This window comes from Leuciscus leuciscus (genome assembly GCF_965113295.1).
Source record: "Leuciscus leuciscus genome assembly, chromosome: 15".
In the NCBI taxonomy this organism is placed as follows: Eukaryota; Metazoa; Chordata; class Actinopteri; order Cypriniformes; family Leuciscidae; genus Leuciscus; species Leuciscus leuciscus.
This window is the reverse complement of record NC_138739.1, coordinates 10398356-10413044: the sequence shown is the minus strand read 5'-3', so window position 1 is coordinate 10413044 and position 14689 is coordinate 10398356. Positions and strand designations below refer to the sequence as shown.

Below are 14689 nucleotides of genomic sequence, written 5' to 3'. Positions count from 1 at the left end.
AACCCTCAATACTGGTTGCGACAGTTTCTTAGTTCAAAATGTATTTAGTTTAAATTAGCTTTGATGCTAGCTTTGAAAGTATAAGACCACCCTCACTGAGATTGAGATTCAGGCAGAGCAACCAGGAGAAGGGAGGAAGTCGGAAGAGTTGATGGTTGGAGTTCTTCTGCATTGAATGAAGAAATTGTGCCACACTCCTGATGTTGTCCTTTGATTCTGTTCTGGTTGAGAGAGTCCTCTCTCTCTTGAATGAGCACATGGCTGGTTGTGAGTCAAGGTCTGGAAAGGCCACGCAGGACAGCCACCCGAAGGTACCGAGAAGGCCAAGAGAGCAGAGGGCATTTGAAGCCTGACAAATGTCCCACCTCTCAGGGTTGGTACGGCCATACGAACAAACAAACACTGCATTCTAAGAGAAGGTGATGTACACTAAAGTGTGAGTCATTAAATGAGGATTAATTAGATAGGAGACACGATACTGGTGGTGGGGTTACATTGACTGTTGGTTCTATCATAAAATACATACTGTTGTATCAAAGACATAATAGTATCAAAAACGACAGTAAATCATTCACAGTGTCCTGGGGTGCATGTTCATTTATAGATCAGTTAATCCATAAACTAATACAGGAAAGTCTTTTTTAAGGGCTGTGGGTCTTTTCTATGGCCTGTGCTTTTTCCACGTGACCACATTTTTCAGAGCAATAACGCCATCTTATCTGATCGTCGCCCTGGTGACTGAATCCCTTCCTGCTCTCTTGTCTCTTTTGGGGGGATGTTTTTGATTACTAAGAGTGGGCTTTAAAGCTTATTTGTTAAATGTAACAAATAGTTATTTGTCTGATTGTCTTGGTCGTTACAGTTGAAATTAACATTAACACAGATTCATAAATGCTGTATACGTGCAGGTCATTATTAGTTCATGTTAACTAGTTAACTGATGTTAACCAATGAACCTTATTGTAAAGTGTTATACCACTGCACTGGAACCATATATACCACTGGAATGGAACTCAAACACCAGTGTAGCTAGAACTGCTTTAAAATTACTGAAAAAAAGTTTAAATTGTGAGTAGTTAACATAATTATTTTATGATGTAGGATAAAAGTAAGATTGTGCTGATAAATTTACATAGCAGAAAAGTGTTTAAAAAGCCTTACAGTGCAGGCCAAGTAAATTGTCATAATTCATTAATATACTGTATATCTACTAGGATTTGATCATGGAACTTAAACATTGCATAAATCTCACCCTTTGAGCAGCCAGTAATTTGTACCAATAATCATTTATTATTCAATTGTACTATTTGTATGGATTTATATTTGGAATTCTCCAAATATAAATCCATACCTTCTACTCATCTGGTGGTCAGAGACTCCACTGGCCTGTGATATTATTCAAATTAATTCAAATGATATTTGTTTGACTCATATATTCAAGAGAATATACCAACTCACTCCAACACAAAAGTTTGTTTAAAACACAAAATACATGTCAAAATACATTTTTATTTTCCAAAATGTTAAACATACACATTAATTAAAAGGCAGATTCAAAATAATCAGATTGTATGGAAGTACAAAATGTATCCCCAAAAAATTTGGGGAAGTGTTTTTTGGGGAAAATTTGGGAAAAAGACCCAAACACAGCATAAGGGTAGCATAAGGGTAACATAAGTATTTTCCAGAATATAACTTAAAATCATGGTTTTATCTTCTGAAATGTGCTGTTGTATGCAATTAACATAGGCAAAAAACAGGCAAAACGCACACATCATGCAGTATCAGTTCTAGTAGGCTATTTGGTAACTTGACATCATACCCTATGCAGTCATCACCTATATCATCATCAAACTAAAATGCAGTCAATCGAACCCAGGCTGTTTCTTGATTCTAAAACTAAAAGAATGGACTTGCGTTCTCACGGAGACCTGATTTTCAAGACTAGCCTACCTTTGTTATGGAATATGCAAATGTTTCCATTATAAATATGCTTTTTTGTGTATAAAGCACTTATCTATTGGGTCAACCGTAACCTTATATAATGAAAGTGTTTTTATAAAGCAAGACAACAGAAGTTGTTGTTAAATGATTTATAGAGAAGATGGTTTATAAAGAAAAATCATTTGAGAAAATGGCAGAGTAGAGAGAAATTGAAAATATATTAGAAAGAGCTTTGCTAAAGAAAGAAGAAAAATGCAATCATTACCGTCTATGTGTTGCGGACGAGACAAAGAATGAGCTGAACTAACAGAGAAGTCTTCTGTGATCTAAATATTGTAAGTATGGAAATTTAAATGCTTATTATTTAGGACAGATTTTACTTACTTTTTATTCTAGAATAAGTAATATATTACAGAAATGCACTCATTAATTAAAATCATTAATCATATCATATCAATCATATTGTGTTATTAATCAATAAATTCTAAAGAATTTGCTTAACTTTTATGTTTTGTGTCCAGTGATTTTTCAATGTTTTTAACGGGTCCCAGAAAGAATTGTGTTAAAGATGAGTTTATAGCCCACTGGATCGATTACTCTTCACACTGGATTCTTTGAAGACGGACGTGGCAGCAGTTGCAGAACGGCTGCTGCTACAAACGCTTACAGGCTACATCCAAGGATGGAAACATCTCAGGTTTTACTGATTAACACGTTCTTTCAGTGAATTTTTCGGGTGAACGTGGTAAAAACCAATAGGAAAAAAAGTACCACATAAGACGTGATATTGACATTTTGAAAATGTTGAACATGACGCATATCATCGAAGCAATGTTAAAAAACTTTCATCAATGGTGAAATCATATTTCCAAAATGATTCAAAAATAAAGTTTTTTTTACTCAAAAAATGAGATCCCTACTGTCAAATAAATGAGGCCTACGATTAATTAGATGCAAATAGAAATATAAAACCAGTCCTAATTGAAAGAGAACAAGTTGACAAAAAAGATTAAATCCAATATTGGGTGAAAATATAGTATAATGAGAGATTTATAAGCTATTTTTTATAGTCTGGTCATTTTTGACCGGGAAGATCCCGGGGGTTATAGGGTTTTGAACACCACATAAGGGCTAGGGAGAGAGCTTATTGAGATGCATTTAATTATTATCACCACCTAGTGTCCTGTTATGAGAATATGATGTCTTTGATCTCTTCTTTTCCACTCTTGTGGATATGATGTCATAAACCAGCACAGAAACAGCAGCAACAAAGACCAGAGCAGAGGCAACCAATCGGATCACAGCTTCCGTAGTATCACAGCAAAAGACAGAGTCTGAGGTAAGAAAAGAACAACACAGAAGGAATTTTACTTGTAAAAAAAACTATTTATCGAACTTTGATACTTTGAATACCAAAACCAATAGAAAATATACCTGCACATGTGTGACAGAGCTCAGTGATGTTGAGGTGTGTGGTCTGGTTGCTGATGGGATTGTTCAGCACACAGCTGTAGGTGTAGTTATCCTGATATTCCACCTCCAGAGGTAGAGAGAGACTGATGCTGAGATCACACACACTGATGCTGGACAATACACTGATTCCTGCGTACCAGGAGAGAGTCGCATCACTCACATTCAACACTGATGAACACACCAATGAACATGATGATGATGATGATGAACAGTCTCTTCTGATGACAGGAACAGGCAGATGGGCTGGGAAAAAAATAAACAGGAATGAAAACAAATAAAAAATATTTAAGGAATAGTTAATCAAAAAGTTTACCAACATACTTATTACAATACAAAAAAAAGCACAATAAAAGTAGTCTTTGTTGCTATTTGCTAATAAGTGCTGCTGATGTCAAACCTGATGTAACATTTTCAAAGAGTATATGGAACTGTGTAGGCCTATTTGAGGGCTTTAGTGGATGGTAAGATTTTCAGTATTTTGAGTCTGGTTCTCACACAAAGCATCAAATTACTTCAGTCCTATGAGCCACTTTTATGGGATTTTGATTGTACTGTTGTCATATTGTACTTTCTGAATCGTGATAACCCCTTATCATGTATGCTTTTGTTTTTTGGTAAAAGAGTATGATCTTTAATTACATAACTAAGTTTTGATGTCCCATTACAATCTTATGTTATTTAGTTAAACTCTAAATTGATTTAAGCATGAAATGTAGGTACAATAGTTTAGTATTTTTGTATCCACACACACTATATGGCTTGGTTGAATTCTACTGTAGAATGCAGTCTGTTATTTCTTGATAACAGAAGCTGCTAAGTATATCACACCGTTGCCATGAAAAACAGAGCGTTGCTATGGACGCAGGATTCTAACCGTAGAGACGTAACGGACTATTTTCTTTAACGGAAGCAATACAATCATTTTTAAATCAATAAACTCCTTTTTAAATCAATATTTTGTGTCAAATTATTGATTTATTTGGTAGGTAGCCATGTAATAAGCAGGATAATGTAGAGCGAGGCGGTTGTTATAGCGAATACAACCCCTTCAGGCTGATTCAAGACCCCTCCGCTTCCTCCTGATCAGCCTGTTGGGGTTATATTCGCTATAACGACCGCCTCGCTCTACATTATCCCTTACACACACACACACACACACATATATATATATTGTTATAATAACACACATATATAACAATTGTATTGAAATATCGTACATAAAATGGGTTGCTCTGCTATAAACTGCACTAACCGACACTGTAGGAGGACTTCGCTCCATTTTTTCCGGTAAGTGACATTCCACTATTTCACGTAGTTAGCACTATTTAGCATCAATGTTTGTGGGCAGTGGCACTGCAACAGTTAGCATTAAATCGCCTCAGATAAGTTAGCATCCGAGGTACTTTACCTACCGCTAACATACAGTAATGACTGCTAACTGGCTTGCTATCAAGCTAGCCTAGTAGCTATCGGAAATTCCCACGTACGTGTATGGAAGAATGAATTATTGTCGAAAATGATGACCGACTGACAAAAGCACACATACATTCAGGTAACGTTAACTTGAAGAAAGTTAACATTAGTGAAAACCATTGTGCCCTTGTATTGATTTCGCTTAATGTTAGTCATACTAGAAAGGTGCTTGAGTCAATTATGGGACAGCTGTTTATGTAGCACTGTATAACGTTAAGGGCAACACTTTGTATAAGCCATAAGTTCAAAAATGTAACATGACATGTTGTTACTGAAAAACAAAAAAGACCCCAAAACAGTTGTTGTTCATTTCACTTAATCCTGTTTGCAAGTTAATAGTAAAAAGTGGATATTGGTTCTTTAATATGTGGCCCTTTTATGTGTGTATGTAGCCTAATATAAATGTGTGTAATATTCTAACTGTAATATAAATGTCATTTTCATGTTGTCTGCGTCTTGGTTTGTTAAGTAAGTATTGTCCAGTGTACTCACTCTTGGCCTACACCTTGACGTGGTGAGTGGGCTTTCTACTAAGCTAGGCCATAACATTTGCATTGTATTTACCAGTATTTCTGGTTTCAGATCAGCCTAAGGTGCGGAACAGTTTGAAATCCTAACAGATGGAGCAAAAGCCATGTTGACCAGTGGCAATTTCTGATTTCAAAGACTTTTCATCAGATCAGTGCCATTCAGACACTCAGAAATGTTATTTAAAAAATAACTGGGACTGGGTAAACTCCATAAAGATCAGTGCCATTCCGCAATACTGACTATTTACTAGCTTACAACATTTAGTGTTATTTACCTGTAATGCTCAAGACATATAAATAAAAATGCAAATTTACTTCCGCATCTAGGTCTTCAATTCTACCTACTGATTGTTTTTGCTCCTACTGCAATTTAATTGTAAATGTTTGACAGCATAGACAAAACTGGTTTGATTCAAGTTTTAATGAGTTAAATGTAGGTCACAGTTGATCGAAAAGTTCCATAAACATTTGTAAGTGTTTTCATTTTCAAGTTCAGTGCCATCAACAGTAAGTTTGTAAATGAACAGACATTGGTTTGGCATAAGTAAAGGGAAGGGTGTAACAGTCCATCAGTCCTAGACAAAAAAGTGACATGTACAGTGTCAATGGGTTCAATATCATCAGCATTTGTTATTTACAGTTCACAGAAAGGTTCCATGAACATTTAAGTGCAAGATCAGTGCCATTCAGACACTCAGCAATGTTATTTAAAAAATATTAATTACAACTAGTAGACAAGAGTCCTTCTGATGGAGGCTTAGCACAGGTTTGTGTAATGGACAACATGTATGATGTGCTAACAAACAAAAATTCCCTAACCAAAGCATCTAGAGCCCCAAAGAAGACCTAAAATACAGAGGAATTAAGAAACAGCTTGGAAACTGCTGAGAGATCACCAGCCCCCAAGAAATAGCAAATATACCCTGACGCGCACCTCCTCAAAAATGTAACTACGCGTCGCGGCGACGCGGACCGCAAGATCTGTGATTGGTCGGCTGGATAGCATCGCGTTTCCTCCTACGCATTTCCGGAATGATCTTCTGCACTCTGCACCGCCCGCCCGCCATTTTTAAATTCCGAAGATCAGTGAAGAGCCATGGAAATAGACCAAGTGACCGAGAGATTGCTTGAAGAAGTGCGGAAATACAGCCAGCCATCTTTATGACTCCTTCAGTCGCCATTGCTCGTAGAAACCTAAACTCAAAACAGCCGCGAGGAATGTAAACACAGTGGAACATTAAAACCCACCCGCGCCAACTAGCGTTTCGGCGGTGTAACTGCAGAGCAACACAGACATTCGCAGAAGTATAAATGCTCACGACGGCGTCGCCTACGTGCGTAGCCTACGACGTACACTACGGCGTACACTCGACGCAGAAGTATAAATTGGCCTTTATACTTCTGCGTCGGACCTACGCCGGACCTACGCCGGAGCCTCTACGCTGTAGGCAACGCGTTGGTTTTCATTTATACTTCTGCGTCGTTGTCCGCGTTGACGTGCAATTACACATGCAGAGGGAGCGTGTGAAACCCGAGGGAGCGGTCCTAGCATACCAATCACAGCGCTTGCGTCCGCGTAGAGTTGACGCGTTGTTAAATTTTTGGAGAGGTGCACGTCAGGGTACGCCGAAGGGTACGCGCGCTACACACAGCCTACGACGTAGCTACGGCGTGAGTTCGACGCAGAAGTATAAATAGGCCTTTACGCGCGTAAAAAATTCCTGCGGCGCGAATGATGGGCCTTTCACACAGGACGTGGTATGCGCGGCGCTGCGCTATAAAACCCATTCATCTCAATGGACGCGCAAGGACGTTTTGTTGCTGTGTCGACCAAAGCGCAAGTGCAGCGGTGCGCATCATTGGCGTGCTCACGCGCACGCCGCGGTCAAAGTTCAAAATAGTTCAACTTTTGCCGCTGCGCTCTGCGACGATTACCAGCTCTGCGACGATTTGGATCCCCCAATAGAATCGGGGGATCCAAACAAGCACGGAAATCAATATGGATGAACGGCTAGTACTGTGTGTGTCGGAATTTCCTGAGCTGTACGATACAAGTTTGAGGTCGTATAGAGACATTGTCAGGAAAGCTGTGTCATGGAGACATATCTCCATTCAAGTTGGCATGTCAGGTGTGTAAATCAGGTTGTAGATATGCAATATGGACGATCACCTGGTGATCTGTCTATAAGTTATTAGATATAACTGTTATACATAGAACGTATGCACGGGCAGTATGTGTTAAAAGCCTTTTTTCCTCCTGAACTGTAAAGTGAATTATATTAATTGTATGGTATGAACGATCGTCTCATAGACAGACAGATTTACATTAAAAATAGTTGTGTTTTAACCGTCAGGTAACTTGTAGGTAGGCAATGTGTGTAAACAGTTTTTTTAATATGTGTCCCCCATGAATGAACTCTACACCTGTTAAATTACATGGAGTAGAGGTATAGTTTTCAAATGTGTTATTAAAAAAGATAAAATCCTTTCTCAAATTAGAGGATGAGTGTAAAAAGAGATGAAAAAATCTCAGGGACAGGTATATAAAGGAGAGAAAGGCTATGAGGGAGAAGAAGAGTGGTGCAGGGGCAGAACAGAAGACCACATGGAGGTATTTCTCCATAATGAGTTTTTTGGAGCCTCATGTGAAAGAGAGGGCCACTTCATCTAATATGACCCCATCCCTAGAAGAGAGATTGACCAGCTCCCAGGTTACCGCATCACCCCTGGCTGCTCAGTCATCACCACCTAGCACCCCACCACCTGGTGCCCTAACTGAAACCTTGACCCTTTACCTGACTGGTGTATCTCCCAGCACCCTGTCTACCCCTGCAGTTCTGGCTGTTGAGTCTTCTGAGACTCTGTCTGACCCTCCTGATGTGTCCTGGGGGCCACCATCTACCTCGGCACCTCATGTGTCACATGTCCCTGCAGCACCCAGCACTCCACGGGCTACGCCAGCACCACAGGGATCGACGAGGAACAAAAAAAGGAAGGGGCAGAATGATGAATTCGAGAACCAGCTGATGAATGTTCTCAATCAGTCTGCAGATGAGGAGGAGCTTTTTCTATTGAGTCTGGCACCACGTCTCAGAAACCTGTCACTTGAAAAAAGGAGTGAAGTTAAAATTGAGCTTAGGGCTGAGTTTACCTGAGAGATAAATTCTCGATTATATATACTACAATATCTGAATCAAAACAAGAATCATGAAGTCAGCTCTTGTTTTAGAATAAAACATTTATTCAAAGATTAAACCTGAAACTAAGAAACAAATTTATATATATATATGATTAAAAAGGAGTTTATTGATTTAAAAACGATTATATTGCCTGAGTGAACAGAACTGCGTCCATAGCAACGCTCTGTTTTTCATTTTCACTGACGTAATGAGTAATGATGCAATGACGTGCACTTGCTAGCCTGTTCCAGAGCCGTTGAAAAACGTGTTCTCCGAATGCTAAAGAGGAGCCTCGCCTAGCCTCTGAAGGAAGTGACTTGGAAGGACCAATCCTGCCAAGGAAGTATCCTTGACATTGAGAAACACCTAGTGTGTCTGTCCACACTAGACGTGACGCGACTGTGAGATGCCACAACGTCAATCAAAAATCACAGCCAATCAGAACGGCGTGTGGGCGGAGTCTCGCGGCAAGCGCACAGCACTTGAGAGTAAACTTGACAGCACTCGCAAGAAAATGGATAAGTAGCTAGCTACATAATCAAATTCACAAATATTACACCATTTAAAAAAAACATAGGCTACTGAGTTAATAAAACAATCTTTGTCAAATAATACACTTGTTTGTTCACAGTTTGAACGTTCTTGTTTCCATTTGTTTCATTTCAAGATCTGAGGTGAATTATATCCATTGTTGCTTTTACAGCTACAAAGCTGGAGCACTAAATGATATTCAGTCACATTTCACGCTTTTAACATTAAATAAAGCATATAAACAGTACCTGAGATTATCATTGCCACACTTTGTTGTTCCAGCACGACGTCGCAGAAAAATATAAACCGTTTCTAAATTAGAAACGTCGCGTGTCGCCGTCGCGCCTTGTTAGGACAAAAACTCTGACCCCTCATTTACACTGCACACGCCTGCACCGCATTACGGCTGCGACAAGGTTTTATTCCGTCCTCCACGCGGTGCCAACTCAGCAAATCAGAAGCGGAGCGACTGGATGCGTGAGACCACGTGATTTGCCTGTCCGACGTGTTTTTCTGATTTTGGGGTTTCTCCTACCAAGGATATATTGCCAATATACGTGCAATACGTTTGGGAGTCTGCAGAGGGTGTTTATTTGGAAATTGACAGGTTTTTTTTTTTATTTTATTTTGTATCTCCGGTGCGACTTGGACGCGCATCCGTAGGCGCCTATATTTAGCGAAGCGGCGCGGAGAGCCGCTTCTGGGAAGCTTCTGAAACGCGCCGCATCGCGGCCGGTGTAAACACAAGCATTGACTAGATGCATTGATTTCGCGAATGGCGCGAATTGAGCATCTGGCGCGTTAAGACGCGGGAATGATTTTATGTAGTGCTTTTTGTGCATTCACGCGTTTGACGCGAATTCGCGTCTGCCGCCCGAGTTGAAAAATCTGAACTTCTGCGTCAATTCGCGCCGCGTTAACCAATCAGGAGCCTGCTTGCTGCTGTCACGTGTTGAAGTAAAAACAAAGTAAAGCCTGGTTCACACGGCAGGATAATTAGGCCGATTTTAGCCCCGATTCACCCCTTCCGACAATCTTAAGGATGCTCCGATTATCGTAAAATAATCTGATCAGATATTCCTGCCGTGTGTGGTGTGTTAAGACTGATCTCGTCTGCTCGGAAGGACGTCGGGACCGCTCCGATCTCAAATCGGGGATATCCAACATGTTGGATTTATTTGGCCCGATTTCTTCTCGTGTGTGGTGTCCCCAGGGGACAAACGAGCACGCAGCCTGTGGACTGAGGAGTGTAGCCAATCAGAAAGCGAGGTGACGAGGCGGCGAGGAAGCACCGGGAAACATAATCAAAACAGCCGGCGGCATGGCGCACCAGAAAGTCCGGTGGACGTCGGAGATCATCGCATTTTCTTTTGATAACGTTTTTTTTTCAGTTAAAAACAAACTACAAACTATCGCCACTGCATCCTCTTCATCCGCCATGATTGTTTACTCTGAATTCACATTTGATCTCGAGGTATTTTGCGAGATTTCCCGTCTGACCTGGGAATGCTCGGGAGTCAAATCGGTTCGTGTGTGATGCGTTGATTTTGCCGTGTGGCTGCGCACCACACACTGTACGACCAAAACTGTTAGACCCGTGATTTTTTATCCCCGTGTGTGGGGTCTCTCAGGTTTGGAAAATCGGCCGACAATTTTAAAATCGTCCCGTGTGAACCAGGCTTTAATCTTTTATCACATAAAAACTTGATTTCAACATTTTGCGTTTGCTATCAAACAGAGGTCAATTCATTTCAAGAGCCGAACCTAATTTTGATTTTCAGTGGTGCCTTAAGTTTCGTTAGTTACACTTGGGTACATTTTGGCTGAGAAAAAAAGTGTTACAGACAGCAGGTGGCCAAATAAAATGGCAGTACATAGTGGAACTGGGTAAATTCCATAAAGCTACATTCACCGTGGAATGGAGAGGAGGCCCCTGGGATGGAATGGCCAGGGTGGATGAGGGGCTTTTCTTGTGGAAGGGGGAGTGGTGGGCAAATAAAATAAAATGAAAATTGAATTGAATTGGTGAATGAGGGTTTTTTATTTATTTTTTTAAATAGGGAATGGGGCAAACAAAAAAGGTAGAGGAAGAACAGTAATTATGTTAAACAGTGTTATGGCCAGTAATGCTATATGAATTTAAATTAGATAAAAGGTACACCACACCACATATAGTATTCAAAAGCCTGGCCATTTCAGCTGTAAAAGGCATGTCTAAAAGATTCATCCAGAACCACCCCTACTGGATTAAGTCTTTCAGACATTCAGCGATGCTATTTAAAAAAATATCCATTGCCCCTAGTAGACAGATTAACCTGGGGCCTCATGTACAAAGACTTGTTGAATTCATACTAAAACATTGTGTACGGACAAAGCTGTAAATGTGCGTACGCAAAAAAAAAAAAAAAACCAAAAAAGAGATGTATGAATCTCTGCGTACGAAGGATCCCATGCATATTCTCTTTGTACATCCCAATTAACGTAAAATTGAGCGCACATGCACAACGCCCCACCCAGTCTCCTCCCTTAATTAAGTAAATTTAAATATGGTAATGAGTCCACTTTGGCAAAAGAAAGCAGTAAGAAAATGGCTAATGCAAGTGGCAAGAAATGAAACTTTACAGAAAGTGAATTGGAGGTGCTACTATCTGTCAGGTTTGGCATAGACGAAGCAGACAGAATGTTAAGTTAAATGCTTTAATTTGCAGAATGGATCGGTACAGCGAAACAGGTGAGTAAACAGTAAGTTGAATTTCAGATGAATGCTTAACAGAAGTGTAACCAAGTGTCTGTCTGTCTGTCTGTCTCTCTCTCTCAAGGGATTGTGGGTAGCGGGAAGATTGCAGGTGCTTGAGCACGCGTGCGAAAACTTTTCTGTTTTTCCTTTTTCAACTTTCATTGTTTATAGTCATTCATAAATTGAACGAAAGGATTGTTATAGTATTTACCCGCAGACTGCGCATAGCGCAGGGTTGCGAGTAATAATGGAGTCAAACGACGCTTTCTCGCGTCTGACTCTCAAACACGGATTCAAGTGCATGCCGCAGGAGAACATGAACATTGAAGACGTTCTGCTAGCCGTCAGTCAGAAGGTTAGTGGTTCAAACATTAAGTCAGCTGCCAGGATGAATAAAGCACTTGTTGTTTTTCTTACTGAAGTTGATATGGTTGATGAACTAATCGAGACAGGGCTTGAGGTAAACAATATGTTTTTACAATTACTGCCACTATCTAGTCCCTCCAAAAAAGTAGTTCTTTCCAATGTACCGCCATTTATAAAAGATGAAACTTTGAAAGAAATACTTCAGCGTTACGGTAAAATAACTGCGCCGATCAGAATGATCCCTTTAGGACTCAAAAATCCTGACATAAAGCACATTATGTCCTTTCGACGTTTCACTTATATAATACCGAACGCACAATATGACCCGCTTGAAGTAGCGATAAAGATATCAATCGAGGGTAAAGATTACACAATCTTTATCAGCACGGAACAAATGCGCTGTTATGTTTGCGGTGACCATGGTCATGTTCGGCAGACGTGCCCCAGATCTCATAACAGTGCAGGAGAGAGCAGCTCTAATGTGCGTGAAGAGACAAACTCAAAGCCTCAAAACCGAGAGGAAAATACAAACGATGGCAAACAATCAGAACAGAGAGCTGAGATTTCTGATGTAAGTCAGTCAGAAAACGCATGTTCTCAGTCTAAAAGTAAGGAAAATACGAGTTTACCGCAAAAAGACACAGAAAAACAAAGTGTTGTGACAAATGAAAATGAATCTGAAGAAGGGAAAAGTAGTCAGTGGTCAAATGTAAGTACAGATAATATCCTGTCAGATGATGATTTAGATGATGGAAGTGAAAGTGAAGGGAGTTTTTTTGACATGGAAGAAACCGGTTCACAAGCAGGGTCTTTAGAAACGAGTGATACAAACTCCAGACTATATTCTGTAAAACAAATTAGTGTCTTCCTTGATAAAACTAAAGGTACCAGGAATCCCCAGATGGAAATGTTTTTTCCAGATTTGAAAGGCTTTCTTGCCTCCTCCAGATATGTAATGACAAATGCAACTCTTGAAGAATTCAATAGACAAAAACGATATCGCCTCAAAAAAATAATGACTAAAGTGAAAAATACGATCCAACGTAGCAATAAAAAGGTGTAACAGGTTAGGATGAAGCTTGCAATAATGGTACTCAGCTGCATTATTTTTTCCCTGTTAATAATTATGGCATCCTTGAGCATTGGTTCTTTAAATGTTAATGGATGCCGTAGTGTAAGGAAAAGATTTGCTCTTTTTAATTTTTTAACTTTAAAGAAGACAGGTGTAATTTTTTTACAGGAAACTCACACTGATAAATATAACCAGCCAGAATGGCTTAGTGAGTGGAAAGGGCAAGTTTTTCTCAATCATGGGTCAAATGTCAGTGCTGGTGTTGCTATTCTGATATCTGCTATAAACTCCAAGGACAGGATTTCAGTATGATAGATATTATACCTGGTAGAATGCAACAAGTAGATATTATTTTGCAAGGTTTATCTTTTTCTTTTATTAATGTTTACGCCCCTAATGTTGGTTCTGACAGAATTGAATGCTTTAGAAAATTACAAGAAGTGATTAAAGGAATTCCCCAAGAAAGAGTAATTGTTGTAGCCGGAGATTTTAATTGCACTGTTAATCATACAGTTGATAGGAATCACGATGAACCTCACCCAAAATCATCAGAAGCACTTAGAAATGTTTTAAAATATCATGCACTTGTTGATGTGTGGAGAGAATCGTTTCCTAAAGAAAAACAATATACATGGTTAAAGATGAGTTCAAAAATTATATCTGGAGCCAGGTTAGATAGGATTTATGTTCAAAAAACTAAGAGACAGTATTTTCTTAATAGCAGTATTAGTCCCACACCCCTATCTGATCATCACTACATATCTGTCACGGTCACAACATTGAATACTCATAACAAATCTTACTGGCACTTTAATAATAGATTGTTAAAAGATCACTCTTTCGTGCACTCTTTTACTCTTTTCTGGAGAGCTTGGAGAGAGAGAATATCACAGTTTAAATCCTTAAGCCAATGGTGGGACATTGGAAAAATCCAGATGAAGTCTTTCTGCCAACAGTATACACAAAATAATACGAATGAAACTAAAAAGAAGATCAAACGTTTGGAAGATGACATTTTAAAGCTAAGTAGCTCTATAAGTGGAGAAGATGGGGAAAGTGAAGATCTGCTTGAACAGAATAAATTTATTTAAAAAAATCTGTACGAAGAAAGAGACCAAGGAGCAATAGTTCGAGCAAAAATTGCTCAACTTCACAACATGGACACTTCCTCAAAATTCTTTTTTGCCTTGGAAAGGAAAGTTCGAGAGAGAAAATCAATTGATCATCTTAAACTACCCGATGGGAGAGAGACAACAGATAAAAAGGAGATTATCCTACAAGCCTTGTCATTCTACGAAAATCTTTACAGTGCTCAGTCTTGTGATCCTAAAGCTGTAGAACGTATTCTTAATGATGTCCCTAAATTAAGCGACGATAACAAGAA

At 39.4% G+C, this 14689-nt stretch overlaps 1 protein-coding gene across 2 annotated transcripts in view; it reads right to left on the bottom strand.

Annotated features, from left to right (window-relative positions):
- LOC309476139 (SLAM family member 5-like) overlaps nt 1-14689 on the bottom strand; it is a 234798-nt gene that overhangs the window by 150289 nt on the left and 69820 nt on the right. Inside the window, exons 3-4 of one of the 2 annotated variants that reach the window (XM_082139358.1) lie at nt 3379-3660; nt 1490-3278 (exon numbers count right to left, since the gene is read on the bottom strand). In XM_082139358.1, the coding sequence (XP_081995484.1) occupies nt 3103-3278; nt 3379-3660 (458 nt within the window). In that variant the 3' untranslated portion in view covers nt 1490-3102. Of the gene's footprint in view, nt 1-1489; nt 3279-3378; nt 3661-14689 lie in introns of those variants that run through there. The other variant, XM_082139357.1, reaches the window with a different exon arrangement.